Source organism: Pteropus vampyrus, unplaced genomic scaffold (genome assembly GCF_000151845.1).
Source record: "Pteropus vampyrus isolate Shadow unplaced genomic scaffold, Pvam_2.0 Scaffold123, whole genome shotgun sequence".
NCBI classification, from domain to species: domain Eukaryota; kingdom Metazoa; phylum Chordata; class Mammalia; order Chiroptera; family Pteropodidae; genus Pteropus; species Pteropus vampyrus.
In genome coordinates, this window is record NW_011888904.1 from 3,300,207 (window position 1) to 3,312,921 (window position 12,715).

The 12,715-nt window shown below is 45.5% G+C and overlaps 1 protein-coding gene across 1 annotated transcript in view; it reads left to right on the forward strand.

Annotated features, from left to right (window-relative positions):
* COL15A1 (collagen type XV alpha 1 chain) overlaps positions 1-12,715 on the forward strand; it is a 161,775-nt gene that overhangs the window by 57,286 nt on the left and 91,774 nt on the right. The window contains exons 11-18 of the mRNA XM_023534235.1: positions 2,375-2,467; positions 3,607-3,732; positions 4,278-4,340; positions 9,635-9,670; positions 10,081-10,221; positions 10,415-10,483; positions 11,263-11,298; positions 11,404-11,487. Of these exons, the coding sequence (XP_023390003.1) occupies positions 2,375-2,467; positions 3,607-3,732; positions 4,278-4,340; positions 9,635-9,670; positions 10,081-10,221; positions 10,415-10,483; positions 11,263-11,298; positions 11,404-11,487 (648 nt within the window). The remainder of the gene's footprint in view (positions 1-2,374; positions 2,468-3,606; positions 3,733-4,277; positions 4,341-9,634; positions 9,671-10,080; positions 10,222-10,414; positions 10,484-11,262; positions 11,299-11,403; positions 11,488-12,715) is intronic.

The following is a 12,715-nucleotide window of genomic DNA, read 5'->3' on the forward strand; positions in this document are numbered from 1 at the left end:
TTTCTGTGATCCTGGGCTGCACCTGTGCAGCCTCACACAAATCCTTTTTTTTCTTTGGGCCTCATTTTCTGTCTGCGAAAGAGGGTGGCTGGGACGTCAAGTCATTATACTGATCATGCTTTATCTGTTCCACCACCTACCACCACCTTTTGGGAGCAGAGCAGAGGGGTGGGCTGGAGTATTTTAAAACAAATCTCAAACATTATTATCATTTAACTCGTAAATTCTTTAATATTGCAAATAGGTTGATCTGGGATCTTTTTTTTTTTTTAGCCACGATGTCATTATCCATGTAACAGATTATCAATGGTTCTTTCCTATTATCTAATACCGTAGTTTAAGAAACATCTTTTTACTAACATTTGTTTAAATCTGAACCCAAACAAGGTCTACACGTTGCATTTGATTGGTGTGTCTCTTGGTCTCTTTTAATCTATGGCCGTGTCCCACCTTCTTTTCTCTTTTCGCCATTGATTTGTTGAAGACACTGGGTCAGTTGACCTTAGACCCTTTGTGTTTTCTGCTTTGAGAAGCAGGTGCTCGATGGGAGGTGGTGTGACCAGCTATGCTGGTGTGTGGTGTCCATGGCTTTATTGGGAAGTTTTGTGTCGATACATAACTAACATCCCAGAAACTTCTGTTCTAGTCATCCATCCTCCAGGAGATCATCTGATATGTAAAAAGGCTTTGCGTACAAATATTTTAATCTGTTTCATCCATAATAGAAAAAAAATTGGACACAGTTTAACTAGCCAATTAGGAGATTAATTGAATTAAAGTATATCCAAATAATGGAACATAGGTAGCTATCAACATTATACTTAATGATAGGGGGAAATACCATACAGTGTTAAGTGGAAAAAGCTGGTGATAAACTTGAGCATTTTGTGCGGTCTTTACCATTTTACAAATAGACACATGCAAAAACCCCGGAATGAAATACCCTCCCTAAATGTTAGCAGTTGTTGCCTCAAAGTGATAGAACTTTGAGGGTGGTTAGTTTCCTAACACATGTCGGTGTTTCCACTATCCCCCGACGAGTTTTACAATGGGATTTTTAAACAGCTCTAAGAAGAGAGGTGTGCACGTGCAGGGATTGGTACTGTGGGGGTGAGAGAGAAAGGAGAAGGGGAGACATGAACACACAGTACTTCATCCTGGCACATAACTGATGAGGACAGATAAGCCCCGAGTGTTGAGAGTCTGAGATGAATGGAAATGGATGTCCTGATTCCCGAGCAAATGGTTTAAAAGTACAATAAGGACAGTCGAGAGAGCATCCATCCACTCTGGAATGTCTTTACGATCATTTTAAATCTCAGTCACCCAAGGCGGTGGGTGAAAGGGGCATCCCACATAACTGGGACAAAATTCTTCGTCTCTCCCTGTCTGCTCGTGAATAAAATGAGTATCATCATACCTACCTCTCAGGATCAAATGAGTTAATACATGGAAAATTTTACCTAGCACATTGTACATGCTCAATAAATTCGGTATATAGACTTTTTTGTGGATGAGGCCCAGAGAGGGTTAAGGGTTTGCTCAAGGTCACACAGCTCCCAGGAGTCGAGCAGGGGGTAAGAGTTTTAGTGTCTGGACTTTCTACTTTTGTTTTCTGCACTGTCCAAAACCACCCATCTTCAGACATGACCCAGAAATTGATCAGCAAATCCTGCAGTGGTCTAAATGAGGTCATCCCATTTCTAAGGTCTTCCCACTAGTTGTGTGGCAAACAATTATCAAGAGCCTATTATCAGCTGGGTACAGATGACACAGCAGTGGCTAGATATTAGGTAGATACTAAAAGGATGTTTTGGAAATTCTCTTTTGTTCTTTGGAGGGATTGATGGCATTCGACAAGTATGCCTTCTTGTGCTGGACCTGGGCACCCAGAGATGTGTCAGGATTGGGCCAGTCCTGGAGGGGTCCTAGTCTAGAGGGGCAGACAGACACACACACGTGAGCTTCAAGTCAGGTGGTCTTGACACCAAATTGAGACCTAAGAGAAACTGCTGGGAACACAGAAGAAGAAGAAGTGAATTTGTCTGAGAATGGGGTGGGGAGGGGGACTTCAAAAGCAGGTGACCATGGACCTGGGCCTTGAAAGATGAGTGGAGATTGGCAAGATAGGAAAGAAGGCTGAAGAGAAGATGTGGAAGCGTGTAGTGTGTTTGAGGATGGGCTGCGTGTCTGCTGCACAGCTGGGAAGTGGGGAGGCAGGAGGGCAGCCGTAGAGGAGAGTGAGAGGAAGGGCCAGAAGGAAAGGTGGCAGCAGGAGTTAATAGAGCTGTGGAGTATGGGAAAACATCCAGTGACATGGCTGTGCTTGGGGAATGGCAGCTGAAACCAAGTTTTGGGAATTTCTTCCCTGCAGGTGGGAGCGGAGGCTGAGGGCTCCGGCCTGGACTGGGGATCGGACGTCGGCTCTGGCTCTGGTGACCTGGTGCGCAGTGAGGAGCTGTTGAGAGTGAGTGTGAAGGATTAAAAGGCCTGGTGCCTGGGATGACCTTCGCGACAATCCAGGAGGGACGGGCTCGCGGGCGGACACCAGATGAAACCAGACTGGCCACCGTCAGTGACTGTTGAGGCTGATGGTGGGCTTCTGGGAGTTCATTATACTTTTCCTTCTACATTTATATATTTTTGCATATGTTTTCCACATCCATCAGTTTTGGTTTATTTTAAATGAGTTGGAGCCTAAATTTATATTCAGGACCTTCACTTCGCCACTTGCCTCCTTTCCCTGGCAGCCTTCTCCATCAGGTGTGTTCAAGTTCATGACCTTCACCTCTGCGAACTGGCTTCTGCCCCCCAACACCCCTTTACCTGTTACAGAGACCTGCTGGCCTTTTCTCTAGATAGCATTTCACACTGTGGCTTCTAGACCTTTCTTTAAATTCTCCTTGCCCTGAGGCAACCCCCTCCACACCTCTCTACACCACTTCTCCTACTGCTGCCTCTCGCTTCTCTGACTTCCTGCCCAAGGCTGAGCCCCCACTGGTCTGTCTCTGAGTTGCCCCCATGGAACACCTCCCTTCTCCAGCTGCCGCTGGTACCTCTGTCCCCAGCCCCCACCCTCATCTCCAGCCCTTCCTCTGAGCCCCTGTGCTGAATCCTCATGTAGAAGGCTGCCCCTCTGCCCACTCATCACGGCAGGGTTGGGAGGGTTTAGGATTCACTACCAGAGGCTAAAGAGACTACTAGCACATTGCAGGAAGCTTTTTTTAACGATGGGGGTTAACACAACAGGCATTTTTTGACTGACCTGTAATTAATCAGAAAACTGAATTAACCAGAGCATCTCTGAGAATTCTAACAAATTGGATTTTTATTGTATACCTACATCTAGGGAGAAAACATGCTCTAATGGGCTCAGAAAGACCTGCATTCAAATCCCAGCTCTTCTACTAATTAGCTGTGTGTGTGTGACCCCTTCGGCAAGTCACGTCATCTCACTGAGCCTCAGTTTCCCCATCTGCTAAGTGGGAACACTAGTCTCTACTTGTAGAGTTGTTGTAAGCAACAGAGAGAACGGATGAACATATATGTTCAATATATATTTATCTTCTTCCTCATTGTTTCTTAATAGACTATCTGTTTTCTTAGGGTCCCCCAGGCCCCCCAGGCCCACCTGGCTTACCGGGGATTCCAGGAAAACCAGGAACTGATGTTTCCCCGGGACCCCCTGGATCTCCTGGAGAGGATGGAGCTGCGGGTGAACCTGGGCCCCCGGTAAGCCACTGAAGTCATTGCTTCTCTCTGTGGCCATGGGGTTTTCTCTAGCCAGGGAGGAACGTGCAGGCTGGAGACCCCAGCACTGTCCAAGCTCATGGCGGAGAGCGAGCAGCAAGCTAACATTTGTAAACAAAAATCTTCAGCCAAGTCATTGTTGAGAAGCAGCAGCCAAGAAAAACATCATCCTACACATCGTTTGCTGCTTTATCTTAGTCAGCATAGGAAAAGCAGACTCATGTGGAATCTTAGAATCACAGGGCATCAATGCGAGGCGTGGGGTGGGAGCCCCTTGGAGACCATCTAGTCCAACCTTGCCCCTGACTCCCTTACAGAAGAGAAAACTCAATCCAGAGAGCAAAAGGTACTCATCCACAGATGCTCAGCCAGCAGAGGCCAAGCTGTGCCATGGACCTGGCACAAGGTCCTAGACCCACCAGCCTCACCTGCTGGGTCCTCCCGGTCCTGGTGTCCATTTCTAGGGAGGGTTTGTATTTGATTCTTATTAAGGATGTTGTGGGCTGATTGTCATGGTTGTTCCCCAGGGCCCAGAGGGACAGCCTGGACTTGATGGAGCCTCTGGCCTTCCTGGGATGAAAGGAGAGAAGGTACAAAGAAGGTGGGAGGGTTCCACTACGGGGGAGCACATTGCCTCTCTGACCTCTAAGCCTGACCTTGTCTCTTCTGTGAATGGCCCTCTCTAACCCCCTCCTGGTCCTCTCCGCTGGATGTCCCCATCCTAGGAGTCTTTATGCACAAACCTGAACTCAGCATCTTCTCCGCCCACTCCTGCAAGTCCCCAGCTTCAGTGAATGGTGCCGCCTTCTATCCAGTCACCTGGGACCCCAAAACAGAGTCTTCTCTAACTCCCCCTTTCTCTCCCTTTCTTGCCACGATCTGTCTGTTGCCAAGACTGGCCAATCTGATGTCCACATCTCTCAGCTCTCTGTCCACCTGCTCTGACATTCGTTTTTTCTTACTCTCACTGTGGCATCGGGCTCCTCACTGGTGCCCCAGCCTCCACCCACTTGCCCAGTCCACTTTCTGTAGGAGGCTCTCATAAGTCGCTTTTCTCTTCTCAGAGACAATACCAGCATCGCCCCACTGCCTGCAGGACAGAACCCTAACTATGCACAGACCCTCAAGGCCCTTCCTGACCTGCTTTACTAGCTCTTCCTACCCCTGGGCCCTCGCATGGCCTCCAGGCCTGCCAGCTCCGCTGAAATGCTCTGGGCGTGCTCTTCCTCCACATCCTCCTGGCCTTGGCACATGGTTTTCTCTCTGCCTCATATGTCTTTCCCTTTTCTCATTCTCCAAGGCTCTTTTCAGATGTATCCTCTGGGAAGCTCTCCCAGACTCCTTATGAACAGAAAGCACGCCTCCTTCCTCCACATTAGCATAGTATTTATTCTGCTGGCACACAGCATAACCAATGACACTAAAGCTGTCGGCTTACCTGTCTGCTCTCCACTCCCACCCTGACCAACACAGTGTACCAGTACTGTCTGTGTATCCTTAGAACCTAGCACACTCCTCTGTTAGCCTTTGATAAATGAAAGCAACTTCTTTCGGGTGCCATGTTAATCTTCCATTCCCAGAGTCTCGCATGCCTTCACTCTCTTCATTTTTTCTGCAAGCCTGTCTAGTCTCCTGTCTGTAAGCCCCTAGTGGTGCTGTGAGGGGTGGGGACCTTGCCCCTACAGTGTTCCCAGCCTGGTTGATGAGATAAGCCATGTCCCAGAAAAATGGGGCAATAAAGGTAAGATTGGCCTCCCAGTGATACACTTATGAATTCACTGCGGTTCAGAGGGAGGGGCCCACCCCACTGGGGTGGGGAGCAGGGGCCTTCTGTGTACCCCACCTGGATAAGTCTTAGAAACTTCCTAGATGCCACCGTTTTCACTAAACTGAATTTCCAATTTCTGTCAGCTTTCAAATCATGTTTATTTTAATCGAAACAGTAACTGGATTTTCAGGGAAAGCTCATTTCTCAGAAAAAGAATAAACAGTTGTCAAGCTTTATAGAACTCATTTTACATGTACCAAATATTTCATAAGAAATTAAATTTTACAGGAAACATCACAGACCTACCCTCATCTTCCCTGTTCTCCTTACCAGCTTCTCCCCCTCTCGCCCCCACAAACCCCTCCCACACTCGTCTGGCACTTAAAAATACACCCATATCCGCAGACAGACACCCGAGCAGGCACAGTCTGAAGCTGCTCAGAACGTCAGGATTACCCAGAATAATCGCTGGAGATAAATCACATTTTTCCCCTTGAAATTTGCTGTGAGTCCTAATTCATTGCATTGTGTGTGTGTGATACTTTCTGGTCAAGTAAAAGCAGAAGCAGACTCTAGAAGGAACCTTGCTCAAGGGGAAACTTGCACATGCCATTTGCCTTAAAAAAATAAAAATAAAAAAGTAAACCAAAGAATCTTGTCTAGATAAATCATAAAAACATGCTCAAGAAAAGGAACAATCCCCAAAACAAAGCACAAAGAAGATACAATGATACACTTGATCCTGACTCCCCTCCACATTTTCTGTTCTTCTGCTCGCATACCTCCGGTCACAAGGGACTCATTTCCTGCCCAGGCAGTGCCTGCCACAGTTGCATAGATACTTGTAGGGAGATCTTCCTTCATACTGCAAGGAAATCAGCCTCTCTTCTCACTTGCAGGGCACTTACATCAGTGTAGGAAGTTGTCTAAAGTGGGGTTTTTCCACAATGAATAAGGTCCAGTTTATTTGGCTGGAAAAAAAAATATTGTTACATATAATCATAGTTTTCAAATGTGGGATTGTCACCAAAATGATGGTCATTAAGAATTTATCAAATAGGTTATTGTACGTTGAGTTTCCATGATAGAAATATTCCTTAATTATTTTCCTCAAATTAAGATGAGCAGCTAACTCTGAGATCTTTAGCTCATGATGGAATAGGCGAGGAGGAGCCTGTTTTCACAGCTACAGCATGCCTCTGGAAAGGATGCTGAAGAACTTGCTGGAGATGGAACTCTGGGAAATTCCTTCCTGCTTTTTGCACTGCAGATTCCGCCACCCAGTTCTTCATCACATGTCTAGGATTTACAGTGATCATTCTTTTCCTTCTTTTACAATCCAAATCATTCTTTGTCTTCTTCGGACTCAAAAGATGTCAGGACATCCAGGTAGAAAAGAGTTTGTGTTTTGACATTTTTTTCAGTGCTTAGAATTGCTGAGGAATGTTAAGCTAGTAACTAACAGGCTTTAAGTAATCTCACCAAGCTACCAAAATGTCATTGTTTGCATTGCAAAACCAGCTTCTTTCTTTTCCATGAGATGTAAGAGCAATGCAGATAAATCATCATCATCTTCCCATTCTCCAGGTAATCCCAACTTGGCTTTGAGCAATCTCTAAATCTTGTGTAATAAAGAACAGAGAGTCCTTATTACTTCAGAACCTGAGCCAGGAGCCGCTCTTGACTGGAATCTGGTAACGGGTTTAAAGCTTATAACAACTTGCTTCAATTAAACATTCCAGTACTGGCCTGATTTCCTATTTTTATATCTTCTTTCACCATCAGATAGATTTAGTTCAAAATCTGGATTATAGGCCCCAATAAAACCAAATAAACTAGAGTCAGTTGTAATTATAACACAGTGAAGTTATTAGTATAACAAACACCATGAGCAAAACCAGTAGGCATCCACACTCAGTAAGTCGTGCAGTCTCAGAGACCACGACGGGAAAAGTATCCATGCATTTGTTAGCTTTTTGATGGTCCTGTATGATGAAGTCTAATGATATCCTTAGCAAATCTAGTTACCATAATGAGCCAAAATTTCTAATGAATTCCAAACCATGATTTTGCAACATGCAGCACTTTTTCCTGCTCCTGATTCCTTCACAGTGTTTCTGTTATAGAACCGATTTCTCCATACTTCATCATCACAGCCAGGCTTGCAGCGGGGCTGGTTGAAATTCCAAGATGGTACTGGCCTCCCTACACAATTCTCTCACTGAGGAATGAAGTATAGCTCTACCATCACCATTTCAGAAGTATGGGTTCTTTGCTGACCGTTTTAATTGGGGCTCCCACTTTACACTCCAACTCGTCATGTAAATTCCATTAAGGTGAGCTCTTCCATCCCCAAGCCGATCTGCTGAAATTCCAAATTGGTAGCCACCAAATCTGTGAGCCAGTGGAGTGGGCCCAAATACCATCTCTTTACACATAGTGTGTCTGTAGCCTGGTTTTTTTCTGTAATTCTCTCTTCAGGTGTGTCTCTTCTGTTATTCAGCTCTTCCGTAGAGTTCTTCCTTTTGACAGTTATATATTTTTATTTCTAAGATCTCTAATTGATTCTTTGCCACAACCACTGTTCTTATTTCATAATAATCTGTCCTTGTTTCATGGCTGTAATAGCTTCCCTTTTCTCCCCAAGAGTATGTATTGTGTACTTAAAGTCCTGATTGGATTGTGTCCTCAACTGCATTTCCTCACACACATTTCACTGCTGACATCGTTGTCTCTCTTTCATCGTGCTGTCTTCCCTCAGGTGTGCGATGTTTCTTGCTTGTGTGTTTGCTTTTGAAATTGGAATCCCTCTTTGGTCTGTTTTTTGCATGTGTTTTTTGGGCAGTAGCTACTTCCAGGATATCCAGGTTTGGGGAAGGGGATGGGAAGAGTAGGTTGTGCTATCAGGAAGGCACCTCAACAGCTGATCTTGTGAGTATGGGGTTTCCCTGAACCTCCCAGTAAACAACTCTTATTGTTATTTTACTAACGGTAGGAGTAGGAGATGAGGGGAGATGGGCAGGGCCTTGCCCCAGAAATTCAGCCTGTCTCCGGGTCAAAGCCACACCCTGCTCCTGGCTTCCACCACCACTTTGCCCGATACTTTCCTGCCCTGGTTTCTCTCCATGACTGAAGCCTCCGGCTTCAGCTTCCCATCTGTTTTTCCTTTGGCATTCTTCACTCTCCATCTTATTCAGGTTCAACATTTCTCTCCATCTTATTTTTGAGTGTGACTCTTGTGGAACTATCCACTCTGTCATTTCTATGGAATTGGGACAGGGGGAAGGGCACAGGCTTAGATGACAGATATGTCATAATCAGGTGTTACGGCCTTCTGTGTGGCCGTGCAGTTGCTGGCTCCTTCTCTTGTGGGTGTTTTTGAGGTTTCTCCAGAGAGTCTCCAGCTGGGGGCCCCCAACTGTAGTTTCTTGATGTAGGACTATTTCCTGTGGCTTACCACTTCTGATGACCAGCCCCTGTTGGTCCTCCCCTCTGCTCAGAGCTCACAAATGGCTCCTTTCCATGGGATCCATATCTGACCCTCAGGGAACCTATACTGTGTCCCACATGCAAGGGTGGACATGCACCCTGTTTTCGTGCAATACACACACCCCCATTCTGGGGCCATTCCGGTCACCTTTCGGTCTTTAGATTTTTTCCAAAAAAAAAAAGTCAGTCATCACTCCACATATCCAAAAGTCTAGTAAATACATATCAAGTTCTTAAAGCCCCTTCCTTTGGCTTCAGGTTAGGAGAAGCATCCCTTTACATCCATCACGGGAGGGATGGTGAAGGGACTGCCTGGTACTAATAACCCTCCAAGGGAATTCTTCCTCTACAGTCTCTCCATGGTTGATTTTCAACTTCTCTTTTTTATTCTTAAGGTAGGTGATGAGCTAATGGTTGAAAAATGGGTTTCACAGCTTTCAGCATGATGCGCCTAGCAACTGACCACTATTGTCACGTACTCGGCTTTGAGATATCAGCCAAAACCGAGACAAAAAGAGTCCCATGTAGATATCCTGTTACTTAAGAATTCATAATTCTACATTTTATTACGAACATACCTTATTAGATATATATTAATTTACCTGTCTTTGTTTGTTTGTTTTTCAGGGAGCGAGAGGGCCTAATGGCTCAGTTGGTGAAAAGGTAAAAGAAAAAAAAAATAGCTTTTTCTTCCTTCCTCCCCTTTCTCTGGATTTACTATAATTGAACTGTTGGGCTGGAATGTTGAATGTATAAATGTCATGGAGCAGAAAGAACTGCATCCCAAAGGAACTGCTCAGGGAAGGCAGAACAGCTGGAGATGGAGGGGAGCGGATAACCTGCCATGTTTTCTCCTTCCTCACCCCTCCACGCAAACATGCTCAAATGAGTGCCTCAGCTTATCTCCATGTGCAACGTCAATTAGCCAGACAACTGTTCCTGTACCGCGGAGCAGTACAGATCAGAGAATTCACCAACCTAATTAAGCTCAAAGAATGATTTTCTGACTCGGGTGTCGTTCCTTCCGTGAGTGAATCCAGGGCTGGGTAGTCAGCCTGTTCTCTTCCCTACAGGGTGACCCCGGCAACAGAGGCTCACCAGGACCCCCAGGGAAAAATGGACAAGTTGGCACTCCTGGGATCATGGGACCCCCAGGGCCTCCCGGACCCCCTGGGCCTCCGGGTCCTGGGTGCACAATGGGACTTGGATTTGAGGTACTTTTCGCCCTTTCTGTGGCTAAAGAACAATGTGTCTAAAAGGCTCTGGAAAGATCAGCGAACTGAACACCAGTTCAAGGGCAGAGGCTGTGCCGTTTCCCAGCAAGCCCCGATTCCCAAAACCACATCTGGTGCAGATAGGTGCGCTCAGGAATTAGATTTAAAGTTTTCATTCTTCTTCCTTCCCTAGGATACCGAAGGCTCTGGAAGCATCAGGCTACTGCACGAACCCAGAATCTCTGGACCAATGGCTTCAAATGTAGGTTGACTTGTGAAACCTTCATTTTGTGGGGTGCTACCCTGGCTCTGCAACCTGCAATAATTCACCTTCTCTGTGCCACCAGCTCCCAGTCGTGCAATGGGGAGACTAGATGCTCTTCACAGCATGTTTCTTTGAAGAGCAGCACAGAAAATTTGCAAAAACAGCATGTGGGAAAACTAGAAAATCACTTTTTTCTCTTTCTCTGTCCAGTCCCTTACCATCTAGCACCTCTCCTTCATTGCTCCCTTGCTGCTCCATTCAATCCTGAAACTTTGACCCTTTTCAAAACCCCATGCTCCTGACTGGTGCCCCTCCTTGCTGCACCTAGCCCCTGAAGAAGAGGTGTTATCCATCTTCTGCTATGATACTTGCTCTCCAGAGGACCAGTCTCTAGGATCTCATTATCTTTGTCAAGTGGGACCCAGAACTGAGCGCTCAATCCAGGAGGCGCAGAGCCTTGCAGACAGGCTCATAGGCTTCCTTGATTGACTAGAAGACCTTCCTATGCCCCACGTGCAGAGGGCTCTGAGATTCAAGGTCAAGAGGACACTTACTCTGTGCTGGGTGGGAGAGGGCCTCTGATCTCATTGTTCTCTGTGGAATATTCCTTCTGACTTCAGAAGGGAAATTTGCTCTTCGTCTTTTGCTCTTATTGTCTGGGAGAAAATCCATGCAAGAATGTATGAAGAGATGACAAGATCTAAAGATAGATAGAGAGTGAGCAAAATGAATAGAAAGAAAACAGAGGATTCTTACTTGTTTCTTTGTTTTGCCAGGGTCCCAAAGGAGAAAAAGGAGACCCGGGACCCAAGGTGAGGTCACAGAACGGAGGTGGGTTGGGAGGACTGTCCAGCCTGATTCTGGGAGCGTTGTCCATGTGCAATGAATTGTTTTTCCACTCTCGCTCCTAAATCCAGGGTGACAGAGGGATGGATGGAGCCAGCATTGTGGGACCCCCTGGGCCCAGGGGGCCACCAGGGCACCTCAAGGTCTTGTCTAATGTGAGTATTATCCAGGTCAGAATGTGGCTGTGCATTTTCTGCCTTTGCTAAAGGGGAGAGAAAATTCTCCACAATTTCAGGGCCTTCAGGGCTGCTGGTTATGCGAGGGGCACATAGCCGGCATCTGGCGTTTGAGGTTCTACCTGCCAGCATGCCCCACCTGTCTTTCTACCCCAGTACCACTGTTCTCTCACAGGGTGCTTCCAGAGCACTCTCCTCTGGGTGACAGCATTTGCAGTCAGGAGAATGGCTGTAGCAGAGCTGTAACAGAGAGGCAAAGGAACATAAGTCGGGGCACAAGGGAAGAAAGATGTTTTGGGATATGAGAAATCAAGGAAGACTTTCTGGAGGAAGTGTCTTTGAGCAGAGATTTGAAAGCTGAGAGGGATTTTACCAGGTAAGCCTGGAGAACAGGACTTCCAGAATTCAGGTTGCAGGGACATTTTGAGCCAAAGCACAGATTTGAACAACATGGGTTTGTCCAAGGCACAGGGAGCGTGGGGGTAGGTGGAGAGTGATGTAAATGTGTAGAGAAGACCCAGATGTGAGCTGGGACCAGATCGTGGTCCACTTCATATTAGGACATCACATTGGCCCTTCTGAGAGAAATAATGTCATATGATAGATGATAGAAAGACAAAAAGTTCCAAATAACTAGAAAAAAGAGAAATAGAATATAAAAATGTATGTGTGTATATATATATGTGTGTGTGTATATATATGATTAAAATATATATATATGATTAAAAATATGAAGTGTGGATAAGGATGTGTTGAAATAGATAATCTCACATGCTTTGGTGGAAGTGTAAATTGTATAGCCCCTTTAGACAGCTCTTTGGCAATCTGTTAAAACTAAAAATGTCCATACCCAAAAATTCCACATGGAAAGATCTCTATGCCATAGGAATGAGTGAAAAGAAGCAAGGTAAAGAATAATACATATAGACTGATGCCATTTATATAAAATAACTACATGGACATACAGCATAGGGAATATAGTCAATAATAACTATGTAAGGCATCAGAGGGGTACTAGACTTATCAGGGTGATCACTTTGTAAGTTATATAAATGTCTAATCACTATGTTGTATACCTAAAACTAATATAATATTGTATGTCAACTGTAATTGAAAAAGAAAAAAGTTTAAAAAACTAAAATTAACTGTATGGACAAACACACACATACCAACAACACTACAAGCTTTCTATAGGTGTATGGATATA